This window comes from Melospiza melodia, chromosome 5, assembly GCF_035770615.1.
Source record: "Melospiza melodia melodia isolate bMelMel2 chromosome 5, bMelMel2.pri, whole genome shotgun sequence".
Classification (NCBI taxonomy): domain Eukaryota; kingdom Metazoa; phylum Chordata; class Aves; order Passeriformes; family Passerellidae; genus Melospiza; species Melospiza melodia.
Genome location: NC_086198.1, coordinates 9316345 through 9334054, shown reverse-complemented (window position 1 = coordinate 9334054; position 17710 = coordinate 9316345). Strand labels below are relative to the sequence as shown.

The 17710-nt window shown below is 37.4% G+C and overlaps 1 protein-coding gene and 1 long non-coding RNA gene across 4 annotated transcripts in view; one reads left to right on the top strand and one right to left on the bottom strand.

The window, feature by feature from the left end:
• Nucleotides 1-1709: 1709 nt before the first annotated feature.
• Nucleotides 1710-17710, bottom strand: part of SH3RF1 (SH3 domain containing ring finger 1) — an 82465-nt gene continuing 66464 nt past the window's right edge. For both annotated transcript variants that reach the window (XM_063156233.1, XM_063156232.1), the window contains exons 8-12: nucleotides 16136-16306; nucleotides 15713-15972; nucleotides 11864-12222; nucleotides 9896-10233; nucleotides 1710-4358 (exon numbers count right to left, since the gene is read on the bottom strand). In XM_063156233.1, the coding sequence (XP_063012303.1) occupies nucleotides 4190-4358; nucleotides 9896-10233; nucleotides 11864-12222; nucleotides 15713-15972; nucleotides 16136-16306 (1297 nt within the window). In that variant the 3' untranslated portion in view covers nucleotides 1710-4189. The remainder of the gene's footprint in view (nucleotides 4359-9895; nucleotides 10234-11863; nucleotides 12223-15712; nucleotides 15973-16135; nucleotides 16307-17710) is intronic.
• The window catches only part of LOC134418223 (uncharacterized), a 31939-nt gene continuing 24771 nt past the window's right edge, over nucleotides 10543-17710 (top strand). The window contains exons 1-2 of one of the 2 annotated variants that reach the window (XR_010027745.1): nucleotides 10555-10654; nucleotides 16703-16828. This is a non-coding gene — a long non-coding RNA (uncharacterized LOC134418223). Of the gene's footprint in view, nucleotides 10655-16702; nucleotides 16829-17710 lie in introns of both variants that reach the window. The other variant, XR_010027744.1, reaches the window with a different exon arrangement.

The window sequence follows — 17710 nt, the reverse complement described above, 5'->3', positions numbered from 1 at the left end:
CCTTTCACAGAGCTTGACTCTAGTAACTAAGGTAAAATCACTAATAAGTTAGTTAAGATTCGGGTCCCATATACAGGTCTTCCAAATCCTTTTCTCTTTCCCATTTTTCCCCACATCTAATGTCCATGTTCTCATCATTCATCATCAGCATTCTCAGCTCTTTTGTTCCTATATACAAATATTGCAAGTATTCCATTTAAAAAGAATTATTATAAGTGCCGTTGTTGTTGTTGCTGTTATTTGAAAGATTTATGACACTGGTTTTGTTCAAGTCAAGCTTCAAATCTACTTAAGGTTTATCATAATTAACCAAGTGCAGGGAATGAGCATCTGAGCCTGATTTGTGAAGTACACATATCGCAGAAGCATGATAGAAATCCAAGGAATATCAGTATATCCTCCAGAAAGCAGTGACGACACTGTAGGAGTTTTAGTAATGAAACACTAGAATCCACTTGTCTAGTTAAAGAGATTTGTGTAAATAAAACACAAATCTCTTTAACTAGACAAGTGGATTCTAGTGTTTCATTAAGGTCAATGTGCACCTTTAAACACATTTGCTTAAAGCTACTGGAAAGAACAAGCCAGACAAAATATTTTGCCAGCTCTCTGAAAACAGCCAGAATGCTCACAAGCCATATTTTTAAGCCTATGCAAAACTATCATAATTGTCATTACTGCTATAAGGCAAAGGTAATGAAGTGAGGGTGAACAGGATTTCATATACCTTTGGCAAGCCAAATGTTAAACACATTATTAGAATTACTCAGTAATTACAGTACAAAACAAGCAAGCAAACAAAAAAACCAACCCAAAGAAACAGTCTTACTTCTGCTACACAGCCACAATGTTTGTCTATACTTTTCTCCTATGGATGCACTGGTGTCAGACCACAATTCTGAAAAACCAAATAAATCTTGCTTTTCTATAGTCTCCATTCTGCATTTCTACAAATCATGTTGCCTTGCTCCCTCCCCTCATCCCCCTTAATTAAGGAAGGTTAGATGAGATGCTCCTTCTTTCAGAGAGCACCCAATGCTGCACCATTCACTGCCAGCACAATTTAGGTGCTGCTTGTCAATCTTAACTAACACTGAGCTTATCGCAGTAGCTGCAACACTTACTGAGTCTCAAACACTGGCAAACACTTTTAGGATTAATTTCCACCAATTTTCCCAGAAGCCATGTGTATATAGCAGACATGTAACCACGTGCAAATCAAGGTCTCCTCGTTAGCCAGTTGCTGCCTGACTGCTGTGCACAGAAAACTCCTTCAGGCAAACGAGTCCCTTGCTACCCAACACTCCTGCCCACAGTGGAAGTTCAGGCAGATGCTTCAACCTCTCCCAATACATCCACAGGTCCACTGCACCAGACATTCTTCCTCCAGGGAAAGCAGTTCCACTGTGCACCTGCTGTGCTGTTGATGACACTGTAGTTCCATCGGGAACACACTGAGATGGAGTCACCTTACCCTTTTCTGAAGGAAATAAGGAGTTGGGAAAAGATCAGCCAGGTCCTCAGTTCTCCCTACAGTTTTTGCATTATAGCCATCATTCCAAGCTTCTTACATTATGGAATCTGAAGACTTTTTCTCCATGAGCAGAAATACCCTCCTAGGAATTCGGAAATTAAGTTCTGGGAATTTTATTGGCAAATTCTTTACAAGTAATTTATGTTTAATGTTTGCATACGCTATTTGCTGTAGCTGTTTGCTAAGAAAATATTTATTAGGATTGGAAGTTTAACATAATAAATCAAACACTTAACATTCACCAGACTTCAAACATAGATATAAAATACCTTACAAAAATTTTTAATGGAATTACACAAAGCAAATGCACAGGGTTTGTCTGTTTCTACACTGAATTAATCCCAAGCCAAAACAAAAAAATAACCCCCAAAAGATCACAAAAAAAGGCATGAGAAACTGCATTTTTGTCATTGTTGCACTGCTATGTAATAAGCCCTTTTTACAAACGTTTACTCAATGTTAAAAAAAATCAATTAAAAATGTATTCCATCTAACAGAACTATTGGATTAACAGCTGATTTTTAACTGACTTTACATCACGAAATTCTATTAATAGAGGTACCTTAGTTTAAAATATGGAGAGTAGAGATAGAAAAAATTAACCTTTAGTAGTCTTTAATATAAAATGCACTAAATTCTCCAAAATAAGATTACGACACACTAGTGCCAATTTATGCTGACAAAAGCTGGTATCAGCTTCTTTCTAACTAAAATTCATTTCACAAAACCTTTATATATTACATGAATATTCAAGTAAACTATTTAAAAGATTTAAAAATGCAAAAACTGAATCATACAGTGTTTAAGAGAGATGGTTAATTTGGGAATGCTGTCATGTCCAACTATATATATTTATAGATATATATTTTAATTTTTAAGACCATCATGATACTACCTGATATTGCAAGAAATCTCTGTCATTAACATTTGATATTTTTCAATGCATAACCTCAAGAAAATTATAAGGATTTAACAGATCTGTGTGACAGTTTCTGTGTGACACTGAATCACCTTACTGGCTTCCCTTTGTAAAGTGCTGAGTAACAGCCAAATTACATCAGATTTAAATGGATTTAAATGGAGATGATGGTGCTCAGTGTCTTACCAAAAAAAAACAAAAATCACCACTAAGCTGCTATAATCAAATGATAAAATAAAAAAACAGGTTCAGCTGAGTAGCGCGTGTGTTCCCCAGTGTCAAATCTCTAAAAAAGCCCTGAAAGACTAACAATGTGTTTCTTGCAGGCTGCATTCTTTCTATCCATCAGCTGCAAGGACATTAAAAATTTTTATTAATGATTCAAACACTGGATACCTTCTCTGGTTGAAGGCGAGTTGCTCACTAGTTTTGGTCAAGTGGCTTTTGGGAAACTTTCAGAGCAAAATAACCCAGCAACAGGAAATTGGAATGGAAAATGCCAACCATGCACAGTTACATTACTGCAGGAATTGAGTAACACATGCAAGACAAAGAAAAAGTCAGAACATAGCAAAGTAGCAATGGTTAAGAAGTTAGTGAAGTTTTCACAGTGTTTCATACAGCCTTTTACTTTAACACAAGTGCATCACTTACCACCACTACTGCTCAGACATTTTAAAACATCTCTTGGCCATGCAGATCATTTTGAGAAGAAAACAGCAAATTACACATCTTAGGCATTTTTAGACATGAAGTACAACTTATAATTTTATTTTTATATTCAGTCTTATCAAACAGATGTTTTCAAATTATATTTATTCTAAGTGTTGGGCTTTAACATTCCTTCCGATTTTGTTGGATCCTGAGCGCTAAATGCCCAAAGAACTGGCCAAATATACAAAGGAAACCTTTGTTCAAATAGCCAAGTTATTACATGAACAGAAGGTATATAGGGAATTTCTTGTTGGCACTCCTAAATTTCTTCTTTCCTAACCTTGAGATGATCCTAACCTTGAGATGGTTTTGTTCAGTTGTTCACATACATCTTTGCCTCCTAGAAACGTTACTCTACTTAAGTGATTCATGAAGAAGTAAAACTAGACTCAAAAACACCACTGACGTTTTTTTTTTTCTCTGTCCAAAGAAGAAAATACACATTTTTTCCCCATTTGGCAAATTCTATTTGACGCCACATCACCACCACTCAACATTAACTCGTACAACAGAGACTTACTCCACTGTCAGACACAGCAGGGGAAAAATGTCCAGAGGATAAATGGGAGGCTCTTTATCAGATATAATTGCTTGCTCATAAGGAGAGAATCCAGCTTCCCCTTTGTTATTCTTTCATAAATTAATAATTTGTTAAAATCATAGTCACAAGAATTTTAGCTATTACACAAAATTCAAGTTTAAAAAAAAACAAGAATAAATTAGTTACAGCCTTGTAAACAATTGCTCATTTATGTAACATACTTGGGGAAAAAATTCCTCTATATAATAAATCAGACAGTACAAGGCACACATCACACTTAAGAATTCAAAGTGATAAAACCAGCAGATGCCTTCATCTCCTTTGTTCGCTGGTGTAATTGTGCTATAGACACTGTAAAAATATGTAGATTCTTGTTTACATTACAGCCATTTGAAAATATTTCATGACTGTGCTTTTTCTGGCAAAATATTTGTGCTATTTTACAGTACAGTAAGATTTGAAGTTCTTGGAATGAATCTTCTCAAATGTTCTCTACAAAGCTGCCAGGGAAAAGGCCAGTCTTTCCATTTCGTTGCAGAGTGCCTTTGAACCAGCCGTCCTCGCGTTTCTTGTGTACAAAAACAATGTCTCCTTCCTTCAGTTCAAGTTCTGCTTCGCTCTGAGGAGGATAGGATACCACAACTCTGTACCTGTGTCATTAAAAAAAAACACCTACATTTAGGTTCTTTTTCTTGCCTCACTCTCTCCCCCCCTTTTTTGTTAACCTGATACTTTAAAAAATATTTCTGTGCCTGTTGAAGCTGATGAACACAGGAAACTGTCTAGAACTGTTTGCTGAGTATGCAACAACTTAAAAGTATGTCTTGAACAGATAATAACGGTAGCAACATAATAAATTAACAGCAAATTCATGCATCTCCTATGATTCTTTTTTACCAAGATCCCTGTAAAATACAGACAATGGTTAAATACCAGGAGAAAATTGTAAACATTTTTTCCAATATAAATTTGCAGACTCTTTCAGTCATTGTGATTCAGCAAGAATCAAAGCATTCACAGCAGTAGCTAGGCATAATTTTACAAGTGTCTGTTTAATTTCTTATTATTCCAGTGATGGATCTTAAGGAAAGGCAAAGAACAAAAGGAGGAAACCAACAAAACCTATAAATTTTATTTGCTGTTTTAAATAATTTGCATTTTCCTTAGAAACTCTTCAAGTTAGAACATATTCTTGAACACAGCTGCTCAGCTTGTGCACTACTACGTTAAAAACTATTTTCAACTCAACAATTTTCTTAAGCATTTGGCATGAAGTGTATATTTTGAGTCTCTCACAGTAAAATCACTTTTCAAATATTAATGCATTAAAAAGAGGCTACACTTCTGTTTTTAACATGCATAACACCACTCAATCTCTTCTTCCATAGTTTCACAACAACATAAAACTCTGTTACTTCATAGATTAAGATAATCATTATCTTAATAAGCTTAAAATAATTGATTATTTTAATAGATTAAAATAAATGAACAATCTGATGAAAAGACAAGGTAACGGGATACAGTCTAGTAAAGGATGGAATGGCAGTTGTAGCTCAATACACACATAGTAAAACAAGTTAATTCTGTAATATTGAAGCAGAGAAAGATACTGTTTTATAGTGGAATGTTTTGCTTAAGAACATATGAAACAAAAATTAAGTCTGCCCATACAGTTAAAAATACTCAGAAAAAAGTAGCTGCTCTTTGTAAATAATTGAAGTCTCTTGGGAAATCTAAGTATAGCAAAACATATTTGGACTTAATTAGTCGTCAAATGTTATTTATTAGTGACTTATAAGCCATGACTTTGTTTCAGTGATGGCAATCCCCAGATTTCAGAGCACAGGAATTATTAGATTCATGCTTCATAAAAGCTACCAAGCCAATTACAAGATTTATTAGTGTGCAGCTCCAGAATGCCCCGCATCCAACCTAGACCTGCACTAACTTCTGCTTTGGGCAACTTGGGTTTTAATGCTGACTTAGGAAGTGACAACCAAATATTTTTAATAGACTGTAAGTTAAATTGAGACTGTAAACTGCTTGAGTTAAAACAACAGCCTCTACTCAGGCAAGACAAGGACAAGATAGTGAAGCATAAAGAACTGCAATAAAGCTATGAAGAATTGTTGTTAACAAGCCAGTTGCTCCCAGGCTGAAAATTAACCAGCACACTTCATAGTCTGTTAAAAAAATGAGTTTCAAAATGCCTGCCTCATCTTGCAGTCTGTCAAACACTGCCTCGTAAATGTTTGACTTGAAATATGCTTGTTTTTAGTTTCTAATTCTGTCTGCCAGTAACCCCTGTGCTCCCCTGAACTGACAGACAAGTCTGTTCCCTGCTGCTGCTTGCTCCCATCCTCTCTTTGTCCTCCTAGAGGATCATCAGCTAGCACAGAAACAGTTGTCTTGAGCTTTCCATACAGTGTCCAACAACCTCTGCAGTAATTTGGTACTTCTTGTTAAATTTTAGTTTCCCAGCTATTTTGATATTCATCTTGAAATCTAGTGTCTAAAACAGAGCACAACAACCTTGGTTTTAAAGTGCTATTTTACTGTATTTTTCAATTTTTAATGAGAAGAAACCCATCGAGCTTTGCACCTGTAAATCATGTGTCCTTCTTGAAATTTTCTGCCACATTTTACCAATCCTATTTGCCTAAAGAGAGGTGATCACAGACCCATCACACATTCACACAGCTGTCTATCCAGATCACCCTGGATTATCTATGGAACAGAAACTGTTTTTCCATTACTTATTTCATCATCTACAACATATTGCCAAAACTACCAATTTCATGCAGAATAAAAAGGTTATGCTTCAGCTCAGAAGTTCATTGCAAGCTCCCTGAAGAAAAATAATCATATTTACTAAGCATGACCTATGTTTTGGAAAAACATGTTCATTCCCACATGTTTGAATCTTCCAAAACACTTCCTTGTTTGTCTCCCTATTCAGTATTTGCAAATGTTTTCAATGACTGAAAGTTAAATTTGTAGATCTTTTGCGGTCATTTAATATTTTACACGCACCTAAGCTGTACAACTATGACATTTTTCCTTTCTTTTATTTTTCTTTGATTGCATTATAGCATTTTTCATTAGTTTTCCAAATATTGTATAAATTATTTTTAGTCAGCTAGTGACAAAATATAATTATTATAATAGTAAAAGTACTTTAGCTTCCCAGGAGTAGCCAATATATTTGCTACTGGTTGGATGCTGATATTCTTAATATGTCTGGCAATATCCCACAGTGCTTTTGCTTTGTATTCATTAATTTATTTTTTATTTTGAAAAGGGTGGTGGTCTGTCTTCACATTTCTCCATTCTGATTTTAATTTTTAATATTAGCATTTCTCACACTTTTCAGTAACATGGAAAAGATTATATCTTTCATGTGTTTCTCCATTTCTTTGTTCCTTCTGTTTCACTGGACACAAAATACTGTTTTTATGCTCACTTAATTGTGGTTGATTTTTGGACAATTATTTGTAGTTTTCCTGATCAACAAGTGGATAATAATATTTTCTCACATGCAGAAAATTTTAGCTGAGAGAAACACAGAAAGCTGGAATTCCTACCATTACACAAGTTAAATGAATAATTACTACTCAGCTTCTTGATTTAGCTTTTGTTCCTTGCCTTTACAATTTTTACTTTCCAGGTCAAGTGTGCCCTGCTGTTGTGCAGATCTTGTGTCTTCTGTGTGGGCGCTCTGACTCCTCCAGATCACCAACGCCCATCGGGGGCAGAGTGATTCTCAGCATTTAATTAGCAGCATTGAATGGTGCCAGATGTGGGAAGGCTGGCTGCCCTGGAAAGCCACTGGCCTGCTCACTGGGAGCAGATGTTACACCAGTCATTCTGTGGTAGATGAAATTACTTAGGGTCACTTTAATCACAGAACAAAATTACTGCTTTTCTTTCCCTGTAACTGGATGAAAGATTCATTTTATAATTTAGGATATGCAGTGATGTGTATTTAGGTTTAACTTCAAGTCTCTAACACCATTGTGGAGTACTGGGTAGTTTATTGTTACAATGCTGTATATTTACTGTAAAATTTAAGGCTATCTAAGCAACATTTCCCTCTAAAAGAGAAAGCTCACGAAAAAAGCTTGAAGTTTTCTTGTAGCTTATATGGAAAAATTAAACTCCTCAGGTAACTAAATTCCTGTATATTCACAGCATAGCAAGTCTCACTCTGGGAATTGCAGGGAGTTGGGTCTGTCTTTGTAAAGAAAACATAATGCTCCTTGGCTGTGCCAGCACTGCATCAATACAAGAAATCACCCCAAGACAACCTGGGTATTGGCTAGAGAATCAGAAGACGTGAGTGAGCCCCACTGCAGAGTCTCACGTCACTGGAATTCTCTAAACTGGAATTCTACAGTTACACTGTGATCTGTGACTGGAATTGTGAGATGTAAGAGCAGAATAATCCTAGCAGGAGATTTCTCTGTTCTTCAGCTTTTTGTTGAGCTTATCCTCATGAATATTTCCCTCCCCAGCTCAAATTTTCACTGAAGATGCCACATGATTCTTACCCACCACATCTTCCAGACTGCAGAAGAGAAATCAATGCTTATAAATTACTTTGAAGATATTGAGTACAATGTAAATTTTAAGTATTATTAACCATCACATTTTAAGAAATCCAGCCAAAGGAAATGTCCAAGGGCACATCAGCAGGAAAAAAAATTAGCTCTGTCCTGAAAATGAAAAAGGGAACTCAGTTGAAATTCTGTCTAAATACACTGACAACCATGCTTGACTACCACTGAGAATTATTATGTAGCAATGCGTCTTCTATCAGTAGCAATTATCACTTAAATAATAGTAAGGATAGAGAGAATGTTTGAGTATATGTTATTACTAGATCAATAAAAATATATAACATCATTTTCTCTAAGTAGTTCTGAGAAAAAAAATTCCATCATGGAAGTGAAAAAACTACTTTTTGTGATGACAGAAAGAGCTTTACACTAATATGCACTGTTTTTGTCAGAATGAATTTAATATTATTTTCACAATGAATTTAATATTATTTTCATGTTCAAAGCATAAAAACATATTAATGTGCCAAACAGACTTATGATAATGTGAAAATGAACGATGTTATTCTTAAAGAAGAGTCTTTCAGATTTTATTTTCCATGTAAAAATGTAAATCAGCTTCACAAATTCAGTATGAAATAGAAATCTCCTGCAAGGAAATTGTGTAGGAACAGAAATAACCTTTTAAAAAATATTAGAGGTATGACAGAAGTGAACTAAAAGACAAGCAGAAACTTCTATACTGTCTGGGTTTTAAGACACGGGTGTAGCTTAGGATAGTGGACTTCTGGAAGTACAACAGGGTGCCCACACACCGTGAGTTAACAGCATCAGAACAAAGTCTACAATAGTCAGCTTCAATCAGGTCAGTCCTAGAGCTGCTAATATTGTAGCTCTACCATTTTTTCTCAGTACAGCACACGATCCTGTAGGTGCTGCAGAAGAAATCCTGTGACACTCCTCATATTGCTTGTCTGCTACCAGGAAAAAGAAAAGATCCTGTAGTTAGAAAACTGCCTCTTCCTTCACATTTTACCGAGGACTTGAAACTTGAAAAACTACGGGTGGACACAAAAGTCGCAGAACATTTAAGCAACTGCCTGTCAGTCTGAGAGTCCAGACGTCTGTATGTTTTCCAGACTCACCAGAGCACAGAGCCCACCCTGGAGCCTGTATGGATGCAATGGGGCATTCAGGCAGTAAAAAGTATCTTTGCAAAAGCTCAAGAAATCAAATATTAAGAAGTCTACACCTAGACAGATAAAGGTCTCATTCACCATGTATTTAGGTTGGCAGTTATACATTGCTAATAATAAGGACTAACCTAATACTAATAAGTTCAAGAACATAATGTGCTTCTGTTTTGAAAAATAGGAGGCCTCTTTCGTCTACCAAACCTGTGATCATCATATTTGAGTGTCTATTAATTCAAAAACTTTAAAGTAACATGAAAAGTAAACAAATATAAACACGAGTATTGGTTGATAAGTAAATAAAGAATTGTTAAAAAGTAAGTTTCGTCTTGCTATAAAACCTCAGCATTTTGAAGCAGTTCTAACACACGCTACAAACATCAGAGAAAGGATTTTTTCTTGGTGTGCCCAAGCGCAGCTGTGTAGCGGATTTACCTTTCACACACGAGAGGCCGGGACTCGTTGAGGCCGGGCCCCAGCGAGGAGCAGGGCTGCCGGGGCGGCGGGGCGATGGGGACAGCGGCGTCCAGGGCCGCGCCCTTGCGCTGCAGCGTCTCCTGCGGCAGCCCCGGCGCCTCGCCCTCCGCGGCACAGGGCCCGGCCTTGCTGTGGGCCCCCGCCGCCGGGGGAAGCTCGGGCCCCACTGCGCCCTGCAGGGCCAGCTCTGCCGCAGCCTGCTCAGCCTCCAGGGTGGGGGACGCCGGAGGTGACAGCCGAGGCTTGCGTTTGGTGGATGCTCCGGAAAGCAGCTTCAGCAAACCTTTCTTTTCTTTCTGTAAACCAAAAGCAGTGCCCATTTTAGAACAAAGCTGTCCCACAAAGAGTTGAACGCTTCCTTCTGATAGATGACATCGTGCTCAGAGAGGACTCAGTAAATTACGAGGACATACTTGACATCAGAGAGATGATGAAAATTATTAAAGAAAATTATTAACATTCTAAAGAGAAAAACAGCAAGTAATTTAGATCATAAACTAGCTAAGTCCTTTCTTTCACTTTGTTAGGTTAAAGTTTAACTTTAATTGAAATGGCTCTGTCACAAAAGGTTGTGTAGAAAAAGGCGCGAGGCGTTAATATTACCACAGCAGGAATCTATGAAGTAAAATATTTCATCAACATGGATGTTTCTGGAAAGACAAAGAATCACTTGAAACCAAGCAGGGAGAAAAGTCTGCTCTGGAAGCTGCTGTTTAGGTAAGTTTCTTTTATTTATCCTTCTTTAGTAATGGAAGACCTTCATGATATAACAAAAATTTGCCCCAAGGGGAATGCATTGTGTTCTGCTGTTCTGCTAAAGGGGAGAATTGTAAACATTCTTTTTGCTTGTCCAGACAAGAATCCCTGAAGACTATTACCTAGCCTGAAGAGAATTATTTAAGTAGCTTTTCTGTTTCTTGTATTTTTTTTAAAGGGTGTGGCAGTGATCTTCTCACCAGCCCTTTAACTGAGTGAATTTAGAGCTTATGAGAAGTGCCAGATTGTAAGCCCTGGAGACAAAAATAATATTTATCCATAGACAGAGAAAAGCAAGAGCAATGAGAATTTTTTTTTATATGAGATGTAGTGGATTTAGTGAATAAGAATCCTCAGTCCTTTTTCCAAATCTCCAATAACTTAGAGCCATTTCACCAACAATCTACTGTCAAAGATAAAGAGAAAATGTCAAAGATAAAGAGAAACTCAGAGAAATTAAAACAATCCTGTATTGGCATCATTCACCTTAAACCTTAGTTTTCTCTAGGGGCACCTCAGTCTGGTTTCAATGCCTATGGGTAAAGTAATTTTAAAATTAAGTTTGAGGCACGTCCATTCAACAATAATAAAGTAACTAAAAAGTGGCTGAAATTAGTGTACAGTTTAAGATTAAAATCTTCATAAACTTCACTAAGGAGTGCATGTGGTGGCAGAGTAGTAAGGTTAAGTCTAAAATATTTGAGATACAAAGACAGTTGTCACAAGCAGAAAAAAGTTTCCTAACTACATCACAACTGTAAAACAAAATCAATTACAAAGCTTGAAGTATTTTTCTGACAACAATATAATCACATGACTTGGTGAACAGTGAGAATGAGTTGACACACATAGGAAATACTTCAAATAGAAGGAAGAAAAGCAGAATCTTTACAGACTCCACTGTCCTAAATTTAAAAAATATGGTCATGTGCATTCTTTCTTTGTCCAATAAACGTTGCTGGTAATGTGTTTTCCATAATATCTCAGTGTGCCTGCTTAATAAGAATGGTAACCTAAAAGAATTCTGATATTCATAATCTTTTGTTAGACTGAAATTTTTACATTCCTGTAAGTTCATGTGGGTTTTTTTAGGTTGTGCTCTTAAATTTCTTAAAAGATTGTATGATGAAAATAGGAGAACTCAAGGGAATGATTTTATTCTCTACCCACCTTGCCATCCTTGTCTGTTTTACTGACAGCAGCATTTCCACCAGCTGTTAAAGCACTCTCTGGAGATGCAGGAGCTCCAGGGTGAGTGTTTGCAGTTTTTCCACTGCTATCTCCCTCCAAAGATGAAGCAGCAATGTTAGGAGAATTCAGAGAAGCTGCTGGACATGCCAGTGGGATGGTTGAGCGGTTCACATTCACAGCTGTGACATAAGCAGCAGTATTTGGAAGCTGGGGCTGGAGCTGCTGGGAGGCAACAGAGTGGTGAGGAATGATCACAGCTGCAGGAATAAGGCAGGTTGGACTTTGTGCTTGTATGGGCGTGACTGCTGCCGTAGGTCTTTCTTGACTATGTGAGGCAACTGGAATAAAAGAATGAAATGTGAGAGTTCACCTTTTCACAAGACACACAAAGTGAGGTACAGTTACTGTGTTACTGTGTAATCAATCACGAGAAGTTTTCTTCTTACCTTTTAAACTTCCATTTATACTCCTGTAATGACATGATACACACCACCAAATCTATTTCACCCAAATAAAGCAGTTGCAAATGCTTCCCTACTTGCACCAGTATGCAACAGAAGAATAACAGCACTGCAACTTCTCTGTTGTGGAGAAATGCAAGCTGCTAGATCAAATGCTTCACATACAGACAGATGCAAAGTGAAGATTACACTTTAGTACCTAAGAGCTAGCTAAATACTGCCTGGAACTTGTTTACTCCTTTTAATACCACGTGTAGTTGTCAGGACATATAAAGGAAAGTAGGAAGAAACACACCTTATAGAAGCTGCTAAAAATGTATTTAGATTGTTTCCCTAAACTATTCACAAAATCCACAACAGATTTCACAGGTCTTTCAAACAATAAGCACAGTGGCAATTACTGCTGTGAGTGCTTTCTCTGAAAATGTAAGCTGTTGTCTCTTGGGATGTTTAAATATAGAAAGTGGATTTACTCATACCCCTGTGAAATAAAAGGAACATCTACACTGGAAGCTGGAGAATAGCACAGGGCTGAGTATATTAACCTGGGTTGCAGTGCAAAACTGTAAGCACAGAGCTATGCATGAACTAATGGATCCCTTCCAAGTAACACTGCTGTTAAAGTCATGTGCTCAGTCATATATGCATGCTGTTGGACCATTTCAACAGCTTGGGCATCTCTGCACCACTGGGTGGTATGAAATGCAGATATAACCAAACAGTATGAGCCAAAATTTAACACCCTAGTGCTGCATAACCTCTCTCCTTCAAGTACTTTGAAACTTTCCATCTGAGAAGGGGTCATCCCTCTAGCCTGATGCATGTGCATCTCAATTTTATCAACTTTTGATTTTTCAGATACTAATAGAGTTTCAGACTTGTTTTAAGTGAAATCCTGGAACCAAACCTCCAGCACTTGCTCTCTTGATCCTGCTTTCTGCAAATTACTCTGGTAATTTGGTTAGATTGCAGCAACAGTGTATTGAGAAGACTGAAAAAGGTCCCAAATTTTATATAACAATCCTACAGTATTATACCCAATTACAATCTATGCAGTAAGAAACACAAATTCTTTCTTTTTTATTAAAAACCAAGGCACATCACTTATATGCTCTATCTAGTTTTTTGATAACCTCTTCTTCTGTAGCTGACCCTTCTCAACTCTTGAGTAGCATGAACATTTCAAAAGAAAGATAAGGAGATTGTAGAAAGACTTTTTTGGGTCAACAAACATGCTGGCTTTTGTTCATAAGACAATCTCAGTTTTCCTAGAAGTAGCTGCTATTCTTCAAGATCTGTCTACACTCACATGCAATTTATGTATGACAAGCATGGAAGAGCCTTCTGGTTTTGTTTTCTTATTACTGATGGAATTGATAGGAAAAATGCTTCAAGTCACCCTGTTTTCATACAGATTATCCTTTAATGAAGCAAGCAGAATATATATTTTCATTTCCTTCCAATCAAAGGATGCATACTCCCTCAGCAAAGGTGATGTCAAGCAATGTCTCACTAAGGTCATTTGAAGAACTAATGGTCCTTGAAGCCCTGAGCTAAACTGAAGCTGGACCCTTGCATTATCCTGTGAAGCCTCACCCAAAGATTAACACTCAGCAAATGTGCTAAGGAAAGCTCAAGAGGATCATGTTTCAGATGTTTACTACAAACTTCTCTGTAACATTTGAACATAAAGCAGCCACTATTGCTTCAGTGCTCAGGTCCTTATAAGGGACAAATCTGTATTTGTGACTAAGAGCACACTTTTACACAATCCAATGTTAAGGTCTCTGTGATGAGAGAGTCCAGTCCCTTCGGATTTTTCATTTTGGATCTGAAAAGTCAGTGGGCAGTATGTTGTCACATTCTCAGCTGAATGGAAGTGTAAAAGCTTATTCATCTTGACAGTGGTGCAGAGAAGCAGGGACAGAAAAGCCTCCGGAGCCCACAGGAGATTTCTCCTTTGTGTTGTCACTTGCAAGCTCCTAGGCAGCTCAAGAGAAGGCTTTTGAGTAGAAACCACCTGTGCCTAAGAGGCAGAAAAGTACAGATGCTTTGCTTAGTTTCTCTTAGCAGTTGCCAGCAGCATCTGGTTATTTTTATTTAAAGGCAAAGAATAAAGTTGTTAGGACTAACACACCTGCTCCAACTTCAGATCAGACTGGAGGAAGATGGGGCCAATTAAGGAAATAAAATAAGTAAAGACATATGTACATATCCTACCTTCAAAAGCAAACCTGGTGCTGACATCTCAACATGCACAGGGTATTTTAGGAGATGCATGACTCTGAAAAGTGGGCTAATCCATGGATCCTGAGCCCATAAGAAATACCCTTCTTATGGGGATAACAGAGCATACCATTACCATTTTTTCTGCCAATAAGAATCCCGTGATAAAAAAAAAAACCTTTTGTCATGATGCTCAGCCAGGAGATCACAGACCCTAAATTCAAGGCTGAAAGGGGCAACATTGGGATGGTCTGAAATGGGAGCTTGCTTTTTTCTTTTTCTTTTGAGGCCTTTGAAGCAGCTGGAACAGATTCGGCTCCAGTTGTGTGGTATTTTCTTAGCCTGGCAAATCCACAGAGGAGTGCATGGATTTGGTAAACAAAAACCTCTTGAACACACCCCTATCAGTCTTTTTTGCTCTGCATTTAAATAACAAGAAGGCACGTTTCACTATGATGAAACATGCCTTCTTGTTATTTACTACTGGCCTGCCCCAGACAGTAAATTAAGAGTTACACCTTTCAGAAATACAGAATTTTATAGATCATATTGGATCTTGATGCCAGTATCACCTCAGTGTTTCAGAGTCAAAGTTGAAAGAAGCTGCAGTCAAGGTTATAGAACAAGCTGGAATGCCTAAGGACCAACCCTGAGCCAGAGCCCTGAAAAGGAACACTAAAGGTATTCAAAGATGTTAGAAAATACTTTAAAAGTGAATGCTAAATTAGAGCACTCTGTAGCTCTTATGCAGTTAACACACAAAAAATAAGCTATGACTCAGATGTTCTTATCACTTTTATTACTATATGAACTGCATATGAGTAGGAAAGCTCAAAGAATTTCCCCATCCCAGATACTGCTGGAACAAGAAAAAAAAAGAAAAATTCCACCTGAAGTACTTGCATATAAATTCCCAATAGTGGGAGTATGTACGTACACACAGTTGCTTAGAGAAGAATAATAAGAGATGGAACAACTCAGACTGTTGTTTCAGAAAAGATTCAACTCTAAACAATGACATTAAGAAAAGCTTTTAAAAACCTCAGCATATACTTACCCACACCCTCACTCCAGTCATTTGTCAAGATGGACTCTACAGTTTGTCTACCACAGGTAACAAATTTTGTGGGTTTTTCTTTACCTGTTCTAACTGCATTTCGAGCCTGGTTGACTGTCATTTGTCCTGTCACGTGCATAAGGACCTTGGTTTGTGGACTGGTTTGGATATGTGCTGCAGAAACCACTGCTGTGGGCACTGTGCTGGAGTTCACTGCCACACCATTCCCCTGGAGCTTCTGGGATGTTCCACTGGCAGTGGAAGGGCTGACCATAGTCACCACTCGTCCTGTTTGGCCAGCAGTAGACATGGGAACTTTTGTTTGTGATGCACTTGTCACTGTCCTGCCAAAATTTAAAGCAAACAATAAAACACAACTGAAAAAAATCAGCCAGTTGCTAAAACCCACAGGTATTTTATTATGCAATTGTAGCATTTAATACAAGAACAGAATAATTTTGGATTTGAAACTAGCTAAACTGTTTAGACACTTGTATAGTACTGTACCTTGTAACTGGAGCCACATAATTTCCAGGAAAAACACCCATCTTGCTTGTGTGCATGGAAGTTCCCTTGAACCAGCCATCTTGGCAGCGTTCAAACACCAGGAACATTTCTCCTTTCCGCAGTTCCAGTTCATCTTCTTTTCGAGGAGTGTAGGGGTAGATAGCAATATACCTGAAAGACAGCAAAAGAGATGCAAATGATAAAACTAAAACAGTTCAAAAAATCTCTTGTGTTTTCTGGCACAGAGAGTTCAGTCAGAGATGAGAAGGCATGGCAGAAATGACTGTGATAATCCATCATACCATTACAATATTAAAACAGAAGTTATGGTAATATTAAGAGGAAACTGTCATTCCTAATGACAGTTAGGAATGTCCTCTGAAGTGCCCTTAAATGGAATGCAAAAGACTAGTAATAGGACTGTCCATCTTCTTAATGAAGTTCGTGATCTTAATTAAGTAGGTGTTTATCAACTACACATCCCAGTGTATCCCACTTCTCTTTCCCTACACCTGCTTCTCGTATCTCTTACACTTTGTGACACATCAGTTTCTTTTTTATTTGGAGAGCTGGGGAGAATGGAGAAGTTCTGATAGCTGGGAGTGAAAGATCAGTGTCAAGAACTACATTTCAAACTGCAAAACTGGAAGAACCTGTGCAAACTTCAGTGCAAAAGAAAACTGAAGCCTATGGGTAAGGTGGTTAGCAGCTAACTCACTTATAAAGTTCATTTCCTTTCATGTTTTCTAAGCAAGACTAAAGCATAATACAGTGCATTTGAAATAATATTGAGAGTTCAGAAACATTTGCATTTTTTCTTAAAAAATATTCTTAGGAAAAAAGGTTTTAAAAAAAGCTGAAGCTCTTGTAGTTGCATCTTGGAATGTTCCTAGGGAAATTTTCAAATAGGGTTGCACAGTTCTCTATTATTAGAAAGTGATACTGTTTTAACTACCAGTATTCTATTTACTGCCACATTTGAACCATGTATACAATTACTGACCCAGGCCTATGGAAAACAGCATTCCAATAAATCCCATTTTCTCTAAAATGTACTTTTCACAGAGGGCAGCCAATTAAGTAGATGGCTAGACTATCCCCTTTTATGAAAAAGGATCCACAGTTACTTGCAGTGTTAGTCTGTCCCACTCCCCTTGTAACCCCAAGGACAAAAAAGTGGCTTTAGAAAACATTCTTTCATCAAAATATTTCTCTAGTGCACAGTAACAATAGCATTAACTGCATGCTTCTCCTTTTTGCATTTTTATTACATCTTTATTCCTTGCTGTTCACCCAAGAAAATTTGCAATATCTACAAAAATCCTTTAAAGGCAAGATAGGCACCCAAAGCAAGCAATAAATTCACTTTAAAGGCAACACATAAAGGCAACACTGGCAGCAGAAGGCTTCACTGGTACATGATTTAGCAGTGATCTACAAAGCTACACACTGAAGCTCTATGGAAAAGCAATTGATCTGCTTTAATTGATGTTCATTAACTTCCCTTTCAGTTAATTTATTCCAAATTTCATTAGTATCCTCTTATAGAGCAACCCTTTGAAGATGGAAGATGGG